Source organism: Spodoptera frugiperda, chromosome 17 (assembly GCF_023101765.2).
Source record: "Spodoptera frugiperda isolate SF20-4 chromosome 17, AGI-APGP_CSIRO_Sfru_2.0, whole genome shotgun sequence".
Classification (NCBI taxonomy): domain Eukaryota; kingdom Metazoa; phylum Arthropoda; class Insecta; order Lepidoptera; family Noctuidae; genus Spodoptera; species Spodoptera frugiperda.
The window spans coordinates 1,655,473-1,682,395 of record NC_064228.1 but is presented as its reverse complement, the minus strand read 5'-3'; the positions used below and the strand labels follow the sequence as shown (position 1 = coordinate 1,682,395).

The 26,923-nt window shown below is 36.0% G+C and overlaps 1 protein-coding gene across 2 annotated transcripts in view; it reads right to left on the bottom strand.

Moving 5' to 3' along the window:
• The window catches only part of LOC118276986 (uncharacterized), a 72,326-nt gene that overhangs the window by 5,013 nt on the left and 40,390 nt on the right, over positions 1-26,923 (bottom strand). For both annotated transcript variants that reach the window (XR_004783725.2, XM_035595625.2), the window contains exons 3-6: positions 5,244-6,414; positions 3,263-3,440; positions 1,500-1,746; positions 793-1,139 (exon numbers count right to left, since the gene is read on the bottom strand). Coding sequence is in view for 1 of the 2 variants with exons in the window: in XM_035595625.2 (XP_035451518.2) it covers positions 793-1,139; positions 1,500-1,746; positions 3,263-3,440; positions 5,244-6,414 (1,943 nt within the window). In the remaining variant the exon portion in view is untranslated. The remainder of the gene's footprint in view (positions 1-792; positions 1,140-1,499; positions 1,747-3,262; positions 3,441-5,243; positions 6,415-26,923) is intronic.

The following is a 26,923-nucleotide window of genomic DNA, read 5'->3' as shown; positions in this document are numbered from 1 at the left end:
GAACTTCGTAGACCCAGAAATCCTTTGGAGTATAAATATGTAGCAACGCACTAGTAAGGGGCGTAGATAGCGCCGTATCAAAGAAAAAAAAACTGCCCATTTTTTTATTTCAGTTCATAAATTACAAAAGCCCAATTTTTTTTTTATTATTTATTATTTAAACAAAATACACAATAATACAATAAATAACAAATAGCAACCAAAAAACCACTAAGGTTTAGAACCGTGCTATGGAATCTGCCTTAAATGTTACAATATGGAGGTAGGTACAATAATCCTGCTTAAATAGTACTCAGGTAATATTCCTTAAGTTTACATTTTATATTTTTAGGTGTGATACATTTTTTTACTTCTGCGGGTATACTGTTATTAAGTCTTGGTACAATATAACCAATAGTTCGCTACAATAATAAATACCTTTTTCCACGTAAAGCATGCGTTCAAAAGTTGACAGTAACTTTAGGAAAATTATACCCCCTATAGGCCCCCAAGCATGGGGTCGCTGTTATATCATCGGTAAGTCCTCTCATTGAGGCTTGAGCAACAGGGCGGAAAAAGTTATTCAATGAAAAAGAAAAAGAGGGCCTCAAACATATTTTTATATGGAGCAAGGCATGCTACGCTTCTAGCACTAGATAAACCAGGATCTATTATTCCTTACAACAAGAATCTATTACATTACAATTAAATCAGAACACTGGTTATTTATTTCTTTTTACAACGATATAGGGCTAGATTTCTGGCGTAACGTTACGTAAATCTCTCAATTTACTTAACCTTATTTCCACTCACCTCTGTTTAGCCTGCACAGGCGCACTCCTCTTCCCTCCTTGATGCCTCATCACTACAGGAGCGCTTTCAGTTCCACTCTCGCCCTCCGTATCACTAGTGCCAGTAGTCAAAGAATTCTTTTCATGACTAAATATTGAAGAATTCCGTGGACTACTACCGTTCGTTGTAGAATTGGTATCGCTATCGAGAATAAAAGTTTTGCGCTTATCTGTGACCGAATCCTCTCTTGTCTTTGTCAAGAAGTCTATGTTCTCTTTGGTAGGAGTTATGTCGTCTATGATGAAGGTTTTTCTTTTATCTGCCTCGCGCGCTTCCCGCCGCTTTTTGTCATGCGCTGATTGGTTTATCTGTAAATGCAATTTGCAGATTTCAAAATTTATATTACACCAAGTTGTCTCGTTGGTCCAGTGGTTGTAAGTGTGACTGAGACCGGACACCGGACAAGGGATGTCGGGTTCGATTCCCGGGTCGGGCAAAGTATTACTAAGCTATTTCGGTTTTTCGAAAATTTCTCAATAGTAGCATGGAGTCTGGAACCCAGTATATGGCAATAGGCTCACCTCTTATTACATGGGACTTACAACACAAATGGTGAAAAGTGGGTGTACATTGTACAGCGCCATTACGTGCACCTCTGCCTACCCCTTCAGGGATATAAAAGGCGTGACGTTACATTACATTACTAAAACATTTTTTTTTTAACCCACCTGAAAACTGGTGACATAGTCCCTGGATAGGACCACGTCATTGGTCATGGCTTGTCTCCTCAAGTTGCCATAGTCTTTAGGCCTCAGATCCAATATGTCTGAATGAGTGGACGTGATCATAGGGTCCACGGGCAAAGTGACCAGCATCTGGTCATCCTCTGTCTCCTCTGAGGAGTAGTCCAGGGTTTCCAGGTCTGCGATGTTGCTGGTGTGGAACGACTGGGAGCGGTGGACTGGAGAGGAGTGGCTGGAATTGAAAATAGCAATAGGTATTAGATTGTGGTGATCATATACTACATTTTGAATGCGTGGTGGTTGGGCAAACTATAGCGGGTGCGACTCCCGCACGGAGAAAGTCTTCGTGTGATTCACAGATTGTTGTTTCGGGTCTAGATGTCATGTGTATATGAACTTGTATGTTTGTAAACGCACCCATGACATAAGAGAAAATTCTAATAGGGGCAACGTTTTTTATAAAAAAAATAAATATATGTATAGTTATATACGAAGATTAATTCAATAATAAATTCAACAGATGGCGCGATGAGGCGTACATCGGCGAGGAAGTGCGCAAGAGAATGCTGTAATGAAGAACTTTACGGAGTCCTACTTTTCGATTTGCTAAACCTTATACAACTAGGTAGTGATCATCAGAGTCCATGAGCCGGCGCATGCTTCCATAATGTAGATACCTATTACAAAACATGCCAACAGGCTAAACCCCATTTATATAGAACTTATAACTCAAATGATGCCAAGTGGGTGACCCTTGTATACCAGGAGGTTATTATGCACTTCTCTCAGAGCCCATCGTGGAGAAAAAGCGTCCATGTTGTGCTTATGTATTACGGAACATCTTGTTCATTTTATTTTTTCTTTGTCATAACAGTGAGGTAAATAGGTAAGTAAAAGCTAGTTGTTTCTAGTGAATTATAGAAAAGGCTAGCTCTCAATATGACCGTTATATAAAATAGAAGAGTTGACGATGATGTCAGCTAACGGAGCGAATCGAATTAGACGATTTTGAAATCTGTCTAGTCGTTTATGAGATAAGTATTGTCTGCTTTTCACTCGAAATTCCGAAAGAATCCGAACTTAAGTACTAAAGACTATATTTTAAATACCACTTGTATGAAGTCTGCAGAGAGTAGAAGTTGGAAATGGACTCTTAACCGCCTTTAAAAAAAAAGTAGGTTCTCAGTTTGACCTATATGTGTCTGTGTACGATTATCTTGCGTTTGGCCAAACCAAATTTTGATGCGGTTAGGTATAGATGAAGCATACAACTTAAGAGAAGGTTTTATAGGTTTATAGGGAGACTGGTAATTAGTGAACGATATTTAAACACGTGATTGTACTCATGATTACAAACAACTTTCCCAAAGATACTATTTTTGTATATTCATTAGTTTTATTTTTATCACAATTATGAAGGTGGTCCCTTTGTCTTTAGTCTTGCACTTCATTGTCATTAGATTTCCCATTTATACAAAAAATATGCGAAGTATTACTGGGCCTTTTTCGGTTTTTCGAAAATTTCTCAGTAGTAGCACGGAGTCTGGAATGTGCGCGGTATATGGCAATAGGCTCACCATCTATTACATGGGACTTACAACATAAATGTGAAAATTGGGTGTACACAGTGGCATTACGTGTAGGTACAGTGGCATTATGTGCACCTCTGCCCACCCCTTCGGGGTTTATAGGCGTGACGATATGTATGTACATATGTATATACAAAAAATATGCAATTTTTCGCTTACCTAGGCGAACTCAGATCATCTTTATTGCAGTCCTGACGTTTAGCCAGCTGCTTCCTCCTCTTGTCTTCCTGGGCTGCCTTCATGGGGTCGTAGGACGCTCGCTTCTTCCAGTTTGAGAACTCAATCTCCTTTGTGGCTAGAGCTGATGATGAACGGTGCTGGCTCGGTTTCTTTTGGCCTGGAAAGTTTGAAGAGGGGGATGAGAAACGACCTAAAAATAGGTTTTTTTTTAGAGGACTGGCCTCTTTGACCCAGAGAACAAATGTGATTTTACATTCCCAGATAGGGCAAAAGGCAACAAATGGCACCTAGCTTCACTGACGGACAGACTGATATTTTTTTATTATTATGTTGTCATGACACACAAAGTACTTTTTTATTGTCTAATTGAAATAAATGACTTTGAGTTTGGAAAATGTGTGAAATTGTGCCCTTGTAAGGTAGTAAATCAAAGTCAAAGAATTTATTTTAATTAATTCTAAATTAGGCATTTCTGAAACATCGTATTGTCCATCAGTCTGTCTGTCAGTGAAGCTGTGCACGTCCCGAGGGTAGCTTTAAACGCACTTTCATTACATGGATGGGACGCAAAGCATGTAGATTCTAAAGTTCAAACACTATGATCATAAATACATCACTAAACTCCCAAACTCATACGTATTAAATCTCATTCACAAGTAAAAAAAATAAGATCGGAACAAATCGAATAAACGACTCTATACAGTGTGTCATTCGAGTATTATCGAGTTTTTATCGATTACAATACTGATGTAATCGACAATACCATCGATTCGATACGGTTATCAAATAATGGCTATGGTATACGCATGTACAGCCTATTGGCAATTTATGTACGTCGTGTTTTTTTTAACTAGCATTCTTTCGCTGTTCGCTAATAGAATCATAGATTAATTCAACATACTTATTTTGTAGCTTTTACTTTTTAAATGTTGGGTTTTCGTGTTATAACATTGAAATAACATCAAACGATATGTTTTTTACAATAAAACAATAAGAATGTCGTAAATAAAATAGCTAAGGTTTCTTTAATAGGGATAATGACGGGATATAAAAATTAAAAATCTATTTAGTCCGTCAGTTTGGTATTGAAAAATATTAGTATTTTTTGTCATATAACATAACAATACTTAGCTAAAACGAATCATAGTTTAGGAGTCGAAATAAAACGTCATTTCTACATATAAAAAGTACCTTAGTAAATGGCATCACACATTATTTCAAATCGATATATCTTCAAAAGTATTTGTCTCCGTGAGAAAATAAAAAATCGAGTCTAATATTTTAAAATAACTACTAATAGGTACTTAAAGAAAGGCAAGAGAAATGCTCCTAATTCATAACTAATATAAAAATGAAAGTAAAACTCATCAATGAAATTAAAAAAAAGTAATAAAAATCACGCTTAAAAAAATCAATCTGTCAAAATCAAAATGTAATTTGGCGCCAAATCGCATTCCGATCCATGATGGCGGCCGCGTGTTGCAAGTATGACGAATCGGTAACTACCACAACCTAATAGACTCAATTCAAGGATAACTCGATTCTCTATTAGTAACGGTATGTGTGTTAAATAGAAATTATCAATTGTTATTCTCGCTTGTGAAATTATCCAGTGAAGGTTTTGTAAGGAACCACCTTTGATTTCGTTTCCTTAAAGTAAAGGGCAAATGTAATTTGTAATGAGCCATTGTGTAAAGGGCATTAGCAGGATGTTAGGTTAGGCAATGTATTATAATCAGCCTCCATTTTAGGTATTTTAAGCCATCTATCTAGTAAAGAAATACGGATATAAAAGTTATTCTTTGCCTTCTTTACACAATGAAAAGTTACTGTTTTGATTTTAAATTAAATTACGTCTATTTATTCCGCGGTCGTCACGCAACTTTCAAATCGACAATGGTCTTGCCCAATCGATCATTGTCAACGAGCAATCGTAACCTAGATTCAGACAAGCACTAACCTTTATCTAGATGTTTAGGTTGAACTTCCCGCGTCGAAGACCTAGACTTAGTCAGTCTAGCCAACGTCGTCTGTCTCGGTTCCGCTGACCTCCGGCTTTGATGATTGGTCGGTTTAACTCTCTCTTCCCTCACGATTGGCTGTTCAGACACTCTAGGACTCATCAAGCGCTCCTTATTGGTTACTCTCACAGAATTTCGCACCAATCCTGGTCCAAATTTCCTATGCATTTCTGGTGTATTCGGACATCTTCTTGGAGAGTTTGCTGGCGCTATCGATTTTAGATCTGGTGAATCGATTCTGCCTCTGTTTATGACTTGTCTCTTGTATCTACATTCTTGTGATTTATCATAAGATCCGTTATCGGATTCATCGGAATAATCTTTATATTCTTCCGAATGTCCACTCGATCTTCTGGACGTAATTCTAGGATCGATATAATTATTGTTCTTATTAACTGTGTTGAATGAACTCGATCTTTTAATCGATGAGCCGAAGCCGAGGTTATTCGGTTTGTATTTGAGACCATCGCTTAATACTCTCTGGTGGCATTTCTTGTCTCCTTGACAACGTGTTGGTTCGATACGGGGGTACTTTGAATCCAAGGCGTTGTTTTTCAAGACAGTCTTGAGACATACGGAGGGGTTGGCGTTGCTGACATCGTGTGTTTGGCTTTCAAATGTCCTGTTCCGCGAGTGAGTCTTTCTGTGAGGAGACAGTATAGCTTCTACATCGTACGGTGGTCTATTTGACAGTGTTTTGTCATCTGAACTGTTACTTAACAACCCTCGGTCAGATGACGGACTGTTCATGTTCAAATCATGTCTTCTATCCGTATCTAAAGACCGTGACGCAGAGTTTAGTAATATCTTCGTGCTTTCTGGGACTTTAGTAGACCCAGTGATGACGTAGTGACCTGGACTTCTTAGAGGACTGCTGTCATTTGAGTGGTCTTTTCTCCGAAGACGGTAGTTGAGTGAATTGGAACGGCTGAGCTGTGAGATCGGGAGGCGAGAGATCGCGGTCTTCTCGCTGATGAGGCTCGAGGTGAGTGCTGAGGGAATGCTGCTGAAATTGTTCGTCCTTGAAGACTGAAGCTTTGCTTGTAGGTTTGTGATGGCATTTTGCGTTTTTTGGAGGTAGGATTCTGTCTCCTGGGTTGGGATGAGGTCCTGTAACAAGAGAAATGTAAAGTTAAGTTATAGGTTATTTATTTTGCCCCCTAACTTCGAAACAGCCGAGAAGACACCGATGTCCTCTCTTATCCACTTCCATTGCAGACCTTATTTCTAATGTTTATAGAGACTACTTTTGTATGGACAAATTTAGTTACAGAATGCGAACTTGATGTACATCGATTAAACACTACAGTGGCCCTAACATTTTGGTCAAATTCTAGCAATATTATCAATTTTATTTACCACAGAACGATTTTAATAAAGTTTCTCCGATTTACAAGAACATAAAATAGAATACAATCATATCGGGTCGCTATTTCGAATCAAAATGTCAATGTGAATGTTGTATCTAAAGTAACAGTTACTTCGAAAGTCATTAGCTTAATTAACATACAACATACATGCCCCTGAGTAGTCCCACGCCAGAAATTCCTCGCATAATATTTCGTACCTACATACTGCGTGAAACACCTGATTTCAAATTAACTTTATTTACATTTCAACTTTAATATTAGCTGAGTCAGTATTCAGCAGTATTGTTGGGCAGTATTTTAGTAAATCTGTACCTTTAGTACGAGTTTGCTTTACGTTAAACATATCATACATATCATACATAGTATAAAACAAAGTCGCTATTTTTGTCTGTTTATCTGTATGCTTAAATCTTTAAAATTACGCAACGGATTTTGATGCGGTTTTTTTGTAATAGGTAGAGTGATTCAAGAAGAAGGTTTACAGGCATAATATATCGCCAATGCACCCATGCGAAGCTGGGGCAGGTCGTTAGTTCAATCTATAAATAAAAATTGCTGTGGTACAAATCTGACAGAATTAGTAGAGTTTAACATCTTCCTACGTAGGTACTGCATTTTGCTAGAAATTATACAAGATGCTTGATTAGAATAATTATTGTCAAACTTTTGATTGTTCTCAGTTCTATCATACCACAGGGATCGTACGTGTCAGCCGAGGCTCGGAGGTGAAACACCTTTAACTTCGTGATTGTAGGCTAGGTCGTCTAGGGAGGCATTCAGTCTAACTAGAACTTTGGAGTCGAGAACAGTTGAGATGTAGGTAAGTAGTAAGCTAAAAGATCATTGTTTAAAGATTACTTGAATCTATCTTGGCTTTTTTCTGGAACAGTGTCCAGTATAAATATGGCAATAGGACCACCTTCTATTACACAGGACTTATAACACAAAGGGTGAAAAATTGGTGTACAAATTGCAACGATAACTAGTATACACCAACACATCGGCACAACTATCGCTACACAATATCCCTGTGTGGGTATTCCGTAGTAATGTGCATAAAAATGTTTGTTCATTACGCACACATTGGTATATACTATAAATTATTGTGTCGGTATATGTAAGAATTTCGTAAAAGATTTTATGAATAAAAACAAGGGTAGAGATAAAAATAATACTTAACAAACATTTAATAAATCGAACAACGAACGATCGAGCTACACAAATTATATCCATACAAATATATCTAAAGGAATCTTCTCGTCGTATATTTATGTTATTGAATCCATTACAATATTTCGTAACATTTATTAATTGCACGTTTGGCGTAATGGTTAACGCTTTGAGTTATCAGGCAAGGTGTCGCAGGATCGAACCCAGCAATAACTAGTTCTTTTTGTAGTGTTTATCAAATATTTTTTAAACAACATCTAATTCTAAATTTCTAATGATTCGATACTTGAGTATTAAATTTGTAATGTTTGTGGCGACCACGCAACTCTCGGGTCATTTTATTTAGCCCGTTTATAAAGTAACTACCGTCAATTCTTTAAATATTTTCCAAATCACCCAACTTACAAAATAAAATTATATTCTTAGTTGTCAATTTATGAGCATTTCATTTTCATAGTTTATTGCTACATAATTCGTGTGTAAAACTCAACATGTCTCAACACTTCACAAATTTGAAAAAGGCAGAAGTAATTATTTTGCACGAACAAAAGATAGATCTTTTGTTTTAGATAGTTCTTTTCTTTAGTGAAATAGAAAGGCGCTTAACGATATCGGTGAGTAAATAAGATAATTATTATGTTGATATTCTGGGTAATTGATTGAATTAATAATTTTATTTAAAGTTCTCTAAAATTATATTTTTAAATTATATTTAAAAATATAATTTTTATTATTTTTTAATATTTTATTATTAAAATAATGTTATTATTTTTTGTTTTATAAAATACAAAAAATAATAACATTAATGACCCAAAAATATCTCGTGAGAAATAAAACAATCGTGTCCAGAGTAAGACAATTTATTGCATAAAACACTGCTCAGGTCATATATTGACGGAGAATCTTAACACCGCGATGTACAATATGACGTCACGGCACAGTGTCATCTATTATTTAATAAAGGTACTAAACTAAGAACATTGACAGTTGACATTGACTTTTGTCATAGTAAATAAATAAGTAATGTAAACAGAATAGACATTCCGCCCACCATGGACGGCTCTGTCCATCAACCAAAACATGACAATATTAACTTAAATTAATTCGTTTTCGATTACCCATTACAATCTAAATCTAGGGCCTTATATCTACAATACAAGTTCATGCTTTATGTAATAATATATAAATTTCATCAATAAAGTGATAAACAATAACTAAGTATTGACAGGTAAGATAATTAATTTAGATATAGGTCTTTTAATCTCATTATTTTTACACCGTATTGTTACCACGCGAGTAATATTGTCCAAACCTGGATGTTTATTTGTAATGATACCGTATAGCCATCTAGCGGGTGGAAGACCATCCTCCTTCACCAGAACTACGTCTCCAATCTCAGGTTCAGGCTTACAATCTGTCCATTTATATCGGTGCTGCAATTGAGTTAAGTACTCTAGTGACCATCTACGCCAGAAATTTTGAAGCATTTTTTGGGTAAGATGCCACCGCTTCAGATTACTAACAGATGAATTTTCATAATTAACATCAGGTACAGTTACCAGAGGTTCACCCACGAGAAAATGCCCAGGCGTCAATGGACACGAATCCTCTGGATTATTAGAAAGCTGAGAGATAGGCCTCGAGTTTAGGCAGGCCTCAATTTGAGCCAGCACAGTTGTCATTTCTTCAAATGTCAATGTGCTGGTGCCTATAATTCTCTTTAAATGGTGCTTCGTGGACTTGACACCCGCCTCCCACAATCCTCCAAAGTTTGGAGCATGGGGAGGTATGAAATGCCATGTCGTACCATTCATAGAAAGGAAATCCGCTATCTCGGAAGCTACCACAGACCTTTCAGCATTGAATAGTTGTCGCAATTCTTTTGCACTACCAACAAATGTGGTCCCGTTATCACTCCACAGGTCCAATACTCGGCCACGTCTGGCTACAAAACGCTTGAAAGACGCAAGAAAACTCTGAGAAGTCATGTCGCTGACAACCTCGAGGTGAATGGCTCGAGTGGACATGCAGACGAATAAACATATATAACCCTTAGTGGAGTGATGACCACGACCTTTAGAGCTTCGGATGCTGATTGGACCTGCGTAATCCACACCACTGCATTGGAAAGGCTTCTGAACAGACACCCTGGCCTTCGGTAACTGACCCATCATTTGTTGATGTGTTTGTGTGGAATGTCGAATACAGATTACACACTTATGAACATGTTGCCTAACGAGAGTCTTTGCATTGATTATCCAGTATTTGGATCTTAAGTAATTCAACATCAATTGCGGCCCGCCATGCAAAGTTCTCTCGTGAGCCTCTGCAATCAAAAGATTGGTAAAGTGTGATTTGTGAGGAATTAAAATGGGATGCTTCATATTCTCATCAATCGAAGCCCGGTGCAAGCGGCCGCCAACTCTTAAGATCCCGTCATCGTCAAGAAAAGGACTCAACGAGGTAAGTCTACTACCCTTATTTAATTTACGGTTCTTTTTCACAGATTCTATTTCATCACTAAAGGACTGGAGTTGACAGAGTTTGATACAGGTAAGTACAGCTTCATTTAATTCCTTTGTAGTTAGCCAAGTAGTTATTTTAATTTTATTACGTTCTGATTCTTTCATTCGTAGAAACCTTCTACAATAAGCTATTACTCTTATTAACCTACTGAACTTAGAAAATCTAGTTAATAGACTGTCATCAAATTCTACTGCAGTTGCATGACATTTTCTTTTTATCTTTCTTTCTTCTAACGTAGTTTCTTGTATATTTCCTCTATTATAGTCTATTTTTTCATTCTGTAACCATACCGGACCTCTTTTCCAGAGTTGCAGGTCGCTACATTCAGAAGGGCTAACTCCCCGAGATGCGCAATCTGCTGGATTTTCCGACGACAACACATGTGACCACTGACTTCTATCCATAATGGTAAGTATTTCGGAAACACGATTCGCGATGAACGTTTTCCACCGACTAGGGTGGCTGCTTAACCACGCCAATACGACGGAGGAGTCTGTCCACGCATATAAGTGCTGTTTGGGAACTTCTAGAGTTGAAGCGACTTCTTGAAGAAGTTTTGCTAGTAAGACAGCTCCACAGAGCTCTAAACGAGGGATTGATACCTGCTTAACAGGAGCAACCCTGGTTTTTGAAGTCACCAAGGTTGTATGAATTTGTCCTTCTCTATCAATGATGCGAACGTATACCACCGCGGCGTATGCTACATTGGATGCGTCTGAAAAGCCATGCAATTCTAGAACCCTGTTCTCTTTGCTAGAGTTGATCCAACGAGGCAGACGAAACTTAACAAGGTTACAAAGGTTCTTCCGAAAGTCAAGCCACTCTTTTAGCAATGGTGCAGGTAGTTCTGCGTCCCATTCGATCCCAGTCATCCATATTCGTTGAATGAACACCTTCGCAGTGATGATTATCGGTGCTAACCATCCGAGGGGATCGAATAGTCGCGCTATGTCCGAAATAACCTTACGCTTCGTAACTGGCAAATCTAGCTCATTAAGCTGAATAGTATAAACGAACTCGTCATTGTCTTTGTCCCACGTTAAACCTAATATCTTTGAAATTGCATCCGTTTTTAGTTCCATGTTCCCTTGTGTTTGTGGTATTTGTTGACCGTCTTCAATTAATCTCAATAATTCTTTGTTATTACTAGCCCACTTTTGGAGCTGAAACCCTCCACGTTTAAGTAGCTCCGATATCTGCTTGTATATCTCTACACCTTCTTCTATGGTTTGACAGCCCGTCATAAGGTCATCCATGTAGAAGTCTGAAAGAACGCGGTTCTTTGCTAAAGGAAATTCAGCGCCTTCGTCCTGAGCTAACTGCTGCAATGATCTTACCGCCAGGTAAGGCGCCGATGATGTTCCGAACGTTACTCGCAAATGACGTAACACCTGAATTTCGTCATCTGGATTCTCACGCCACAATATGCGCTGAAAATCTGTGTGATCATTGCACACCCTAATCTGTCGATACATCTTGACGATGTCCGCGACCAGACAGATAGGTTCACAACGCCACCGCATGATAATATGACGAAGTTCAGGTTGTAGAGGAGGACCCACCATTAAATCGTGATTAAGAGATACCCCGTTGCTACCTACACATGATGCATCAAACACGATGCGCACCTTTGTTGTACTTTTTTCATTACGGATGACGGCATGATGAGGTAGGTACACACAACCTTCTTTATCCCTATCTTGTACTATATCCATATGATTAAGAGCTATATATTCATTGATAACAGCTGAATACTGAGCCTTGAACTCTGGATTCCTTAGAAATCGCTTTTCTAAGGTTAAAAAGCGTTTAAGAGCAATGTCTTTTGATCCACCATATTTACAAGCAGGATCGCTTGACCTGAAGGGCATATGCACAATATAGCGACCAGATTCATCTCGTTTGGTCGTGCCCTTAAATATCTCTTCACACCTTTGTTCTTCTGGGGTCAAGTAGACCTTGTCGTTAACGCCTTTGGGTTCAGCTTCTAGTTCCCAGAATTGTTTGAGGAGTGTATTCTCATCTGTGAGAGTAGAATGCAATGTGACGACTGTATTGTGGCATGTCTCGCTTTGATTGATTTCACCTACTTGACCAGACAAGATCCATCCTAGTCTTGTATTTTGTGCGATGAGTTGACCAGGTGAACCTCTGATTAAACCTTCTAACAAAATCTGGCCATAAACTTCAGCACCTAAAAGCAAATCAATCTTGTTCGGAGTATCGAACGAAGGATCTGCTAAAGTCAAAGACGAGATTGTAGTCAAAACGTTTGCCATAACTTTCCTTTCCGGTAAAATAGTCGTCAATTTCTTTAAAACATAAGCCTTAACCGTGATAATAAAACTAGGGTCAACGCGTGATTTTACCTTAATGAGAACCATCGAATTTAATGAAATTGTTGATTGGTCTTGATCACAACCTATACCTGAAATTGAACCTTTAGTTGGTATTCTTTTGAGACCTAAGAGCTGGACTGCGGACTCCGTCACAAAGGAAGCCTGAGATCCCTGGTCTAACAGAGATCTTAATACTATAGCAGTACCGCTCTTTGATTCCGCTGCAATCAGCGCAGTAGCCAATAATATTTGGCTATGACTATTAGCAAAACAACTTACAATATTAGTGGAATTACTCTGGTTTGAAGTGGCAACAGCAGACACACTGCTTTCTGCAACTTGATCAGGTTTGTTACTATCACCACCTGATTTGGAGACATTTTTGAGATGAAGAAGACTATGATGCTTCTTTTTACATATATGACATCTAGTGGACTGGCGGCATGCATATACGGAGTGATTTGCCCCTAGACAATTATAACATAAACCGTTTGTTTGGACAAAATTACGACGCTTATCAATATCGAGACCGGCGAACTTTTTACAATTAGCAAGCTTGTGGTTATCCTGACAAAATATACACAATATAGTCGATACATGAAGTGACTTGACTGGCACATTACGATTGAACTGACGACCTTGACCTTTGTTATCTAAAAATTCCAAAGACCGAAATCTTTGTTCAAGGAAAGATTTGAACTGATTCATTGTAGGCAATTCGTCTGAACAATCACTAATTTTCATTTCCCATTGTTTACGTGACTCAGTATCTAGTTTTAAACTCAATACGTAAATAACTATAACATCCCAATGCTCAACCATTATGCCTAAATTTCCCAAAGCATGTAAACATTCATTAGAAGTATCTAATAATTCCTTAATAGCACTAGAAGATTCTGTTACAATATTTTTTTGACTCATAAAACGTTTAATTATACAATTAGCTAAATATTTTTTATTATTATAGCGATTCTCTAATTTACTCCAACAGGTTGCATAATTACTACTAGTAATAGGGATGTGCCGTAAAAGACCTTCAGCCTCTCCAGACAAATGTGATTTCAAATAGTGCAATTTTTGAACGTCGTCAAGTGCACTATTATCGTGTATTAAGGATTTAAATAAATCTCTAAAACTAATCCATTCAGAATAACTTCCAGTAAACATAGGCAATTCAATCTTAGGCAATTTCACAGAACATATCTCTTTAGAACCTTTCGCAGAAGATTCAAGCACTTTAGCTGAACTATCCGAACAAACAATTTTTTTCAATGCTTCCTTCAACTCTGTTTTATACTCAGTAAATAATTCTTCCGTAGTCTCATAAGTGTTTTTTATGTTATATTCAGATTTTTCGTAATCAATAGACTTAACAGATGACACAATTTTCCTATGAGTTTCAAAAAAGGCTGACCAGTTAGCTTCTAAATTTTCTAGTCTAGTTTCTATATAAGAACTGGTTAGTCGCTCCTTAGGTGATTTCTTAAAATTAGACCTTGCTTTACTGATAGTAGACTCTAGATTAAATTGTAAATTACTCAACGCTTCCATGTTGATATAAATAAATAAAGTACTTTACACAAACTGTTCTGGAAAGTTATGCTAAGTCCGTAGTCAACACGTAAAAAATCACAAGTCTTTGAACTTATTACACTTCGCTGCAAAATCGGGCATAGGTTCCCCGTAGTTCACTTTTTATCGAAATTATTCTAAGTCCAAATTGTTAAGTAAAATTTTCTAAGTTAATAAGGTCTAAATTTGCTTGTTATGGTTAAGTCTCAATGTATTAATTTAGTTACTTTGATATTATAAAGTACTCACAGTTTGTCCTCGTATCACATCACTTCACTGTCACTCACTTTTACGTAGCTCGTCGCAATGATATGCGGGGTACTCCTCCCCCCGCACCGCAGCTGCCGCGCACGCCAACAGGAACCACCGCCGACCGCTGTGTACCACTTGTACATATACGCGTAAGCGCCAAACTTATACGATCCGCCGATGCTGCCCGCGTTGACGTTACACTCGCACTCACACGTTACACTCGCGCCACTCGCGGCAGGTTGACCATGCAACCCTACGACCACAGGAAGACGATGCACACCAGTCCTTCATCCGGCTCGAAGGACCACTTGTTCACGTCCCAAAAATATCTCGTGAGAAATAAAACAATCGTGTCCAGAGTAAGACAATTTATTGCATAAAACACTGCTCAGGTCATATATTGACGGAGACTCTTAACATCGCCATGTAGAAAATGACGTCACGGCACAGTGTCATCTATTATTTAATAAAGGTACTAAACTAAGAACATTGACAGTTGACATTGACTTTTGTCATAGTAAATAAATAAGTAATGTAAACAGAATAGACAATATTCATTTATTATTAGTAAGAAAAGTCGTGTAGCTTTAAAAGATTTAAACACGAAAATTTAAGAATCACCATCGTTTTTAAAATTTATATGCTTATTAACAAAATTTATCACCTACTTCTTATTCAAAACCAAAATGATTAAGATAATGACCATACCAAAACACAATTGACTAACAACAATAAAAAACTAGACGTATTCAGCCTAAACTACTGCCCCTAAAATTAATTGGACAACCTGTCATTTATGGCAACATTGATGTGTATAATCTGTGTCAATATGACACATGTCATGCCGTTTTGGCGGCAACTTTTGGGCACAAGCGTTAGCCCAAGGTTGAGTGAAAGTTAGATCAAACGGTCGTTGTGTTACTAATCTAGATGTTATTGGAATTCCAGACATGATCGCTGAAATTCTATAATGTTTTAGATAGTAAAGCTTTTTTTTTTTTTTTTTTATTGAGGTGGGAAAATCATCCAATGACTTCTCTCGCCAGGGCAAAGCGAGAGGGAGTGTCAGACTCTTACTGACTAAAAACCACCCCGTTCCTACTTCTGCTTGTCGAGCCGGAGCCCCGGTAAACCCGCTAGGTTGTCCGCAGCTCCGGAGATAGTAAAGCTTAAGAAATAAATTTTATTATCGTCGTTTGGTTTTGAACTTTTGAACACAGATGAACGCGAACGTGAATCTTAGTAGTAGCTAATGCAAGATTGCACCTATATATGTCCTATACATCGTCTAAAATATCACAGAGACAGGACCAACTGCCAACTAAGAATACCGACAGTTGCACCCTTAACGGTCTGTGGAGAGCCAATAGCGATGGCTCTTTTCTAGTATTATCCTTTTTTATTAAGGGGTAAAAATCATCCAATGACTCCTACCGCCTTGGGCGAGGCGAGAGGGAGTATCAGACTCTTACTGGCTAAAAACCACCTCGTTCCTACTCCTGCTTTTCGAGCCGGACCGCTAAGCAGTCCGCAGCCCCGGATAGTTTCACCTTTAGCACTTTGTGGAGAGCCAATGGCGATCACTCCTCTCTAGTTTCCTAGCATTATCCTAACCTAGTACCAATTCCAAAACTAGTAAAGAAAAAGCGAGAAGAAGGACCATTACTTTACTTCAAAAACTATTTAAATAGGTTTTATTAACCAATGTTATATTTATATTAAAGTTAACTTTAACTTAAGAATATAAGAGCGAGATCAAAGCGGTGGCCATAATTGTGAGGCTGTGACTTGACCTTAATATCACGAGGATTGCCTTGTAATATTTTATTGCCTAGGAGAAATCTGAGGCTAGCTTGGTAGGGTAGGATGATATCTAGACGTTTTAGGATGAAAAAGGGACATAGTGATGCGGTTATTTTCGTAAAAATGAGTCGATATTTGGGTGTGTCTTATTATAATTAACTATTATGTTATCGGCTTACTCACGTAACTGAGAAATGCTATCAATATGCTGGGTTAGGTAATCATTAAATGTTTCTGAGTGCGGCAGTAAGTCTATTGTTTAAACTAGTTAATTTACGACTTTACCACAACCGTCACACGATTTATTTACCAAGAGCCCTATGACGGAACATCTAAAATTGGAATTGAATATCCGAAAACAGTTTTTTTACTTATTAATCTAAACACTACATCATTATAATCATCTTTATCTACACATTAACGGTTAGCAAACACAGCAATGACCACAATATGATGTCATGGACCACATTGTTCATGACTCAGCCACTGAATCACACCTCTTGACCAAAAATGGCGGATTGAGTCGAGATTCCATACTTATTTTAAACTTGGCCTTCGATGTTATATCATCTGCTTTTGTGCATCTACCTACGTTTGCATTAAAACCTCCATGATTTATCTTCATTAATAGGGATGATGACTGGGTCAAAAATAAATTATTACAACTTTTCAATACAATCAAATATTCAAAAATAATCACACTCACATACATAAATTTGATGAACTACTTAATTTTCGATTTTTTCTAGCTAAATTTCTAGAAACAAGTCTGCTATTTGACGTAAAATCCAAAGGTTGTCTGGAAGAAATCGCCGTGTGTGATGAAACCGCCCATTGTACTTTAATTACTATTACAATGTAAATGTTTTCTATGTATGTGTGCAATAAAGTATAAATGTTAAGGTAGTAGGAAACTAGTCTATTGAATATTATCTCTATTATTTTTTATGGTATAAAAGCCGGTAAACGAGCATACGGAACATTTGATGGTAAGCAATCGCCGCCACCCATAGGCATTTGAAACACCAGAGGCGTTACAAGTTTGTTGCCGGTTAGGAATTTAAGGGTTGTTGGGGAATTGGGTATTGAGAAGATTGGGAAGGGAGTAATTGGGTCTCCAGTATCCTCACTCAAACAACGAAACATTACGCAAGCATTGTTTCACGTCGGTTTCTGTGAGGCCGTGGTATCACTCCGGTCGAGCCGGCCCATTCATGTCGAAGCATGGCTCTCCCACACTTACTTTTTATTTTGACAGGCGACTGACGTTCAAATGCGCGAATTTATTGGAATTTCACTTTGACAGATTCACATAACGTGAGAACCAAATTATGATTTATCATTTTCAAATGAGTAAACGCAATATACATAGGTATCTATATACAACACATATGGAACAATTTTGTGAAAACGAATTAAAATTTACATAAAACGAAGGGCTTATTTAAAAACAGCTGTTGAATTGACAATAAAAACACGTAAAATATATTGTTTTAGGGACAAAGGGTCGGTGCTGGTATAAAGAATGACGGGATATGACGTCATTGGCAGGTGCAGGTAACATTAGATCGCCCTTACGAGGGAGTGTGGTCTAAGTTAAGAAAGTGAAAATACTATGTCACTATCCAATAAGAATATTTAAAAGTTTAAATGTATGAATATGTAATCATATTTCTAGCGGGCTCTTGCTTCATTCAAGGTGGGGTAAGAGGATTGTGAGATAAGAAGATATTGCATGATTTTCCAACCACAAAAAAAGATTTTCAAAATGATGTCTCCGTTTGAGCCCCGAGTTAAATCGTTTTTTATGAAAAGTGCAAGCAAAATTAAATTTATGAACCTTTATCTATACTTTCCGGGATTAAAAAGAGAGTATTGATCAGTATCAATCATTTTAGAGCACTGCTTAATCACAAACCGTAAATTTTGAAAATCCTTAATAAGTTAAACCGTATATTTTAAAAATCTTTAACAGGTACATCGCACCGTAGGACACTCTTGAAGTACAGTCGCATAATTTGTATTTTGTTTTCATCTCGCAAAGGACACTTTGTATTTGATTCCATTTTCTAGGACGCGGCTGCCTCTCGCATATTGAAAGCATTTCTCAAGTAGACCATTATTTATTTAGTCAAAAGGAACATACAGCGAGAGTTCGAAGATTGCTATTTATTTTCATTACAGAGGACATGTTTTTGTGTTTTTTAGGCAACAAAGAGAACCAAACATGTGTACATAATCCTTATAATGTTTCCGTGCAACGTCAGTTACAATTTTATCTTTTTTTGAAGATTCGGAGATTTCGGTTCAAATTTGTCGTGACACGAAATGTGCTCAATCTTTTAAAGCAGAAGGCTAGACAAACTGATGATGTAATTAGTTGAGCTAACAATAACTTAATCAGATACTCGTAGGTATTGTAAATCTCACTACACATGACACACACCACATCAACTTTTTGAAAACAAAAATAAATCTTTATCGTCAAATCATCCAATGACTTCTCCCACCATAGGCGAGACGAGAGGGAGTGTCAAACTCTTACTGACTAAAAACCACCCCGTTCCTACTTCTGCTTTTCAAGCCGGAGCCCCGGTAACCAGCTAGGTAGTCCGCAGCTCCGATTATTTTGACACTTGTATTACATTAACAAAATGTTAAACAACTACAATTGGCTCTAATGTTTATATTATGAACTATTAAATCATGATAAACATCTGTGTCTGACTACTGACAGCGAAACGAAGTTGACCCAAATTCATTATAACAAATGGCAACCATATTTATCCTAATTATAATGTTAGACAGTTCTTTGTTTAGTAAATATCAGTCAGTAAAACATCTTTTAGTTTTTTCTTATTAAAGATCCCTTTGTGTAGGCATATTTATCCAACTGCGTCTGAAAGAGAACGATAAAGCCTTGATAGGTACCTAGAAGTTTGCTGGTATTAGTATTTGTACCAAAAATAAGTTTAAGCTGATTATTCTGTCGTTAATTTAAGACAACCAAAAATGGATGTCATATTGGCACTTTACTAACTCCTTTTGAAAAGCGAAAAGCGTATATTTTTAACGTATACCATAGTGAACCCACGATGACTTCCTTTTATGTTTAGTTTATTTGGCAACATGGCGTAATTCTCCATAGATTTTTCGTTTTTGGTAACGATTAATTTGACCAGTTATACTGGTTTTTAGTGATATTTAAAGTTCCTTTTAAAGATTATAATCCTTAACTATTTATACAGACCATGAATTTAACCTATTAATATGGTAACAGTAGCACCTGTTTCCTACACAAAAGGATATGCGAAGGTGTAGATTAACTTACTTTTTATTTGATTATGTCATTTGGTTTGGATTTTGAAATTATGACATGGACAATAAAATTGATTTTTCGTCATTTGGCAAGGACTCGCCCTCCTCTATTAAGTTTTTTTTTATGGAATAGGGGCAAACGAGTAAACGGGTCATCTGAAGGTAAGCGATCAGCGCCGCCCATGGACACCCGCAACACCTGACGAGTCACAGGTCAGCAGTCAAAGACTTAATGAAATATAAAATTTGCCATTTTAGAAGATAAAACCAAAGTAAGAAGAGACAAAATGATTGTCTACCTAAGCTAATGTGTACCAATATTCCTCCAAATAATAACCACTCCCTATACATATAAGCAAAAAAAAAAAAATAATCGCTTATCGCTTGTCCCATATACCCAACGCCACGGATACGCTTGCATCGTGGCACGACCAACTAAGCGTGGTACCGTCATTATTGTTACTGGCAATTCGTGTCAAGTTACCTGTTTTAAGACATGGCAACACTTCCGTTCCACAGACTAAATATTGACCAACAGTTTGACAGTTTAGGTGTCCCCTCTGTTGTCTTATTGTTTTAATCGGATTAATTGAAAGTGGTTTGACCTGTATTCGTTTTTAAAACAATTGAAATGTTTAGTTTAGTGGATTATGTCATTAGTTCACCGAATTTTGGGAGTTTTCGAGTACCTATGTATTATGCTCATACATACCTATAATATTGGTATTTTTAAAGCTTTGGTTTAATAATTTTATTTCAAAAACTATATAGAGAAATTCCATTGATTTTTAGTGATTTTAACGAAATTACACAATAACTCTAATCAAATTGTTTATATATATTTACAAAAGAATATATCGAATTACAACACTAGAATTTAACATAATTCAACCCTAAAACACACAGACTCAACAATGTAGCCGTTTTAACGTTTCTACCATTCTAATTTACATAAAAAGTAACAACTTGAAACTGACCAAAGCAGTAACAAGTACAATTAAACAATAAAAGTCCCTTTTTCATAAAACAATAAAGGTGGTTTTCGCAAATCAAATGATATATGGGCCAACCTTGGGTAGGTCGTTCGCCAAATATTAAATTAGCTTAATTTTCACCAAAACCTTCCCACGCTCAAGGCTGGGTTGCCATACCCTAATATTGCATGTAAATGGCAACACATGATCCATTTTCGATGTTCGAATTAGAAAAAGAATTCAGTTAATGAGGTTTTAGGAACAAAGGTTTTGTTTTAGCTAAGTAGAGACAAAAGTTGACTGTTCTTGAGTTGGAATCAGTTTGTAGTTTCAGGTAAAATAAGTCGATGAATCGTCACGTCTCCGGAACTACTGGTCCGATTTAAAATGAGTATGAAATGAAATATTTTTATTAGGCTTTTAAGTAAAATATAGAACACATTAGATTTTTTTTAATATTGGACTATGAGTCTTCCCCGTCATAAGATAATTCCTAAAAGAATCCAGTTTCCATCACCATCAGGCGAGATAGCGGCCAAACGTCGGCCCATTTAACATAAAAAAAAAGTTTTCCAAAATCAAAGCATTTAATTCTATTAATCCTTAATTAGACACTTTCGGAACGTGAAATTGAATTGTCTTTTGGTCTGTCTGTCAATGAAGCAAGGTACTAGGCGTTGCAGTTTAAAAAGTTCAAGTTAATCAAATATCTATAGAAATCTAGTCTATATATACTAATATACTAATATTATAAAACTGAAGAGTTTGTTTCTTTGATTGATTGTTTATTTGTTTGTTTGTTTGTTTGTTTGAACGCGCTAATCTCCGGAACTACTGGTCCGATTTGAATAATTCTTTTTGTGTTAAATAGTACATTTACCGAGGACGGTTATAGGCTTAAATCATCACGCCATAATCAATGGGAACCGAGCAGTGCGGGTGAAACCGCGCCGAAGTAGCTAGTATCAAATATGTAGTCTCTTAATCGGTTCCTACAACACCTGCGACTCTGCAAGTTAGGTTGATAACAACCGTTTCATTCATACTCCGTGGCAAAAATCGACCAAAATATCGTAAAAACAACTTGTTGAAAGTAGTTCTAGGTATCATGGACGGTAACAAAAACCGCTGTAGGTCGGCCAACGTTGCGTGTGCGAGTGTTACATAATTTGAATATTTACTACATATTAATGTGCGATGTTCGATGTTCGATGCACCTAAACTGCCAGACAATATGGTGCCAGTGTAGACAGTGCGATCGCATCCATTTACCTTTGAACGGGCACGTTTTAATAGATAAGTTGTGACGTGTTTTCTTGATTAATAAACATTATAATTGTAAATGTAAGTAAGTACATATTTTTGTGGCACAAAAACTTTATTTTGTTTATCATTTCATTTAATTAAAGATTAAAAACCGCCATACTCATGTAATAGTTTTAGTTCCTTAGCAATTATTGTTTTCGGTTTTCGAAACAAAATTGTTATTACGAAATGATTAGTAATCAAATCAAATCACTTTAATAAATCCATAATGTACAGTGTGGTCTTCAATTTTAATAATAATATAAACATTAGATAAGCGTCTCTGAGTGGTAGTTAAAGATTTAATAAAAAAACTAAGAAAAACGATACTAAAACCGTAAACTCTCTCGATTTGGACATTCAACATAATCCAATAAGTCCTTATTTAACCGAAATCTAGTTAGAATATGCAAATGAACAGATTTATATCCGTTTTGGGGTTTTAAAATACAAATCGGAGCCGATACGGTTCGTCTGACTCTAGCGGGGACCGATGACTCACGTACAAGTCTTGTCAAAAGTCTTTATGGCTTTTACGGTTTTTTAAAAAGGAGGTTAAAGTTAAAAAGTATGTTATAAACAGTAATTTATTAGTTTTTTATACAATACCGTCGTCAATAACATTAATATCTCACGGTGTGTAAAAATCAAGAATTTTATCGTTTTTTTAAAAAGTCATGTATGTTTATGGTTGACCTCTAAAACACCTTGAACTTTTTAAGTAAATGTTTAAAATGTTTACGCAAATTGTTGATTTTTAATAAATATTTCTATTAATTGGTTTGATAAGGAAGTGAATAATCAAATTAACTTTGTGATTAAACTAGCTTTGCTCCGCGATTTCACATGAATAAACATTGCGTGATTAAACATTGCTAAAGAATGTAAAAAAAAAAACGTTCTTTCATATAACTAATATGTTAAGGGAAAAAAAGAATATTGAATAAAATAAAATTATATTCTGCAATACAAGTTTTTGTACTGGAATTTTCATTAGAACTTACGGATGAACAATTCATCCGTGATCATGGCTCTTGCAATAGTGCCGATATATCGGAAACTCCCAAAAACTAATAAACATGGCAAATATACGGGATATTTAAGCTCTAATGATATTATATTCTGAAAATCTCTCAGTGAAATAGTTTCTACAATCAAGAAGCAAAATGTTTGCAGCAATTTGTAGTCACTAATCCCCAGCAATTTAAGTCTTAAAACTCATTGAAATTGTATAACATTTATGTTGACGTCTGTACATTAAAAGATGATTATTTAGATAAAGTATTACAGAAACTACGGAAGCATAAACCCAAGCGTGACGCTAGAGGATTTATACCACTTTCCTTTGCTCTTTTACACGCGTGACATGTAAACTACTTGTACATAATCTGTACAGTATAATGTCAATTGTGGAAATGTCAAAAATGTAGGGAATGTCGCAACAAAATGGCGCATAATTGGGTTGTTTCCTAGGTCAAAAATAAATTATTTTGACAATTCAATGTAATATAACATCCCAAAATAAGCGTGCTTTCATTCGATAATGTGACGATATACTTATTTATTTAATTTTAGAGAAGTAAGTAATATACAATAGGGTTGACGTATCCGTGTGGATAAAAGCCCCCTAATAAATAAAGAATAAAAAAAAGTAAGTGATATGCTCTTTGACGCAAAAATTCGATGACGTCATAACGCACTATTTCATACAAAATTCATACAAAATATCATTATTGACGTTTCGAAAAAAGTATCGAATTTGACTAGTTGAAAACTACCGTATTGTGAAAATGTCAAAAAATGGCGGAAATCTCATGACAAAATGGCGCATAATTACCTGAGTGTCATTTATAAAATGTTATGTTTGACCGAGTTTTCGCTTTTATGTAGGCGTAGTTTATTCGTGGAAATTAATTATTTCGTACTGTCTTTGTGTTTGTGCTGCGTTAAAACTACTTCACTTGTTGTAAAGATCTTCGCTTAGTTATATCTGAATGACCTAATTTTGTCACCGCGTTTATAACGGACGGCTGTAGGCGAGTAACAGTTTGCAAATCAGATAAAATCTTCAATTTGAATAAATGTATTCATTAATTTTCTATCTGAAGTTCTTGCTGGTTTAAAAAGTTAAATTTATTAACTAACTAGTAGACATTTAATGGAGAAAATGATACGTAATTAATTATAAACATGAAGATCGAATGCACAAAAAAGGTTTGCAATCACATAGCGGTTTCTAAACGTAACAAAAAAATTACTCCCACGTCCCTGATCTATGCTAAATAACAGAACCGCGGCAAAAAATATTGACTTCCTCATTTGTTGCAAAAACAACTTTATGTGTATTGGAATATGGTTTAAATTGAGTTAAATAACAACGTTGTCGCGGAAAAATAGGTACATAATTTTCTCATTTTTCTTGAATACCAACTTTTGTTCCCACTGACAGGTGATTTGACGTAATGGCGGTCAAGTTCAAGATGCGTCAGCGTCATATTTCTCATTGTCTTATGATATTTTAATGTTACATGCAGTTATAAAAAAAATCTAATAAAAAAGACTGATTAATTGTACCTGATCTTTTGTGTACAGATTTTTTGAAAAACTCGTTTTTTTATTACAACTTTCGTGAGACATACTAAATTAATTGTTATGTTATCGCCTTACTCACGTAACTGTTTGACGAGGAACTCGACTAGTTTCAAGCCATGCTAGAGACTCATATTCATGAGAAGCATTCCGCGACAAACGACGCGGCTATTTTCGCGCTGCTACTCACGAATATGAGCCTCTGAGTGCGTAAACTGATAACATAATAATTAAAGCTCGTTTTTTAAATACATAGTTCAAATTTCAATATAACAGTTAACAAACTTGAAATAAAAATTCGCCATTTCAACAAGTAACATCTTCTTAAACCGAACGAAGACGTAGAAAAAAAAGACAACAGCGCATTCATTACATAAATAAAATACGAAAATGTCAAATGTTGAATTCCATTTTCAAATCGTGAACAGTGCTAGACCGCGCCTTGTCTATTAACACGCTAGTTAGAAATCGACCTTGTAACGTCCTCAATAAAGTTCACTTTGCATTATTTTACATCGAATATGAATATGACATCAAGTATAAACGGTAAGCCACTCCTTTGCGCTTACAATTTATTTTATTTGTTTAATATTTTACGGTTATATTTCGAGAATCTTCTATTATTTAGCGAAGACAGTAGGTGAGATCATCATCACTAGCCCATTTTCATCCATTTATGGTTATAAGCCTCTTCAATAGCATGCCACAAAGCAGTCTAAGTGTAGGAGAGTCATGCTTCAGCACGAATGGGCCAGCTCGACCGGAGTGATACCACGGCTTCACAGAAAACCGACGTAAAACAACGCTTCCGTTGTGTGAGCGAAGTTACCGGAGGCCCAATTACCCCCTTTTCCAATCCCCGATTCCCCAACAACCATTAAATGCCGGCAACGCACTTGTAACGCCTTTGGTGTTTTAGCGTATTAAAGGTGTGGTAGCGATTGCTTAACATCAGGTGATCCGTTTGCTCGTATACCGGCTTATTCCATAACAAAACAAATACATATTAATTTAATACATAAGGACCTATCACAGCTAGCTATGTACCTAGGTACACTTCAATTCAATATAATTTCATAAAGTATTGATTCCACATTTAAATACAGAATCTAAAATAACGTATCATGGTTTGCACATGTCTTGGCGGCCATTACTGGACATTTTCCCGCCAAACATAGATACAGTTCATATCTGTATCCGTTCTGTTCCATTTCTAAAAGACATTGCCATATATTATTTAAAATAGGTAATAGGTATAGGTATGACTGGGTCAAAAATAATTTATCACAACTTTTCAATACAATAAAATATTCAAAAATAATCACACTCTCATTTTCATAAAGATGAACTACTTAATTTTCGATTTTTTCTAGCTAAATTTCTAGAAATAAGTCTGCTATTTGACGTCAAAAACTTATGACGTCATAATGGAGTATTTCATACAAAAGTTCATAGAAAATATCGTTTTTGACGTTTCGAAAAAAGAAGAAAAAATTACTTTGAGCCGAGTAGAAGTGATGTCACGCGATATTTCTAATCGATATATCTTCGAAAGTATTTGTTTCCGTAAGAAAATAAAAATACGTGTCTAATGATTATTTTAAAACATTAGACACGTATTTTTAGATTATTTTAAAACATTAGACACGTATTTTTATATATATAAAACACATTAAACTAAAATTAGTCATCTAAGTTACAAGTTCTTTTAAGTTAAAAATAGATACTTCCCCACTTGGGTACATTTGTATTATCATAAAAGGAAAAATAAAAACTCATAATTTCATAATAACAATAGCCATAGACAAGTAACGTTTTACATTTTAAAACACTCATAGACAATGGGTAGTTTATTTTTTAACAAGATGTGTAATCTCGGATCATACTTGGAACAAAGTTGAATCATTTCCGTCATTCATTTTAACGAGTTAAAAGAGAATTCTTAACATTTTATTACTACTATAGTTACATACCCGCTACATATTAAATAATTGATAATAGTGTAGTGAAACAAATACTTTCGAACATACATATATCGATTTGAAATATCGCGGGACGTCATTTCAATGTACATTTTATACGTAGAAATGATGTATTTGTTCCCACTCCTAAACTTATATAAAATCTAATATTTTTCATTACAGACGGACTATTTTTTTTTTAGAACGTATCACCTGATGGTAAGCAATCGCCGCTGTCCATGGACACACTGAAACACCAGAGGCGTTACAAGTGTGTTGCTTTGGGGTTAGGAATTTAAGGGTTGGGCCTCCGTTAACTAAACATTTTATTTTTCTCGCAGTATAGTTGACAACATAGAATTTGAGACTCGGTTGCCAAAAGCATAAAATACTTTTTACAAAAAAATAAACCGACTTCACTAAAAAAGTTAAAAATAATT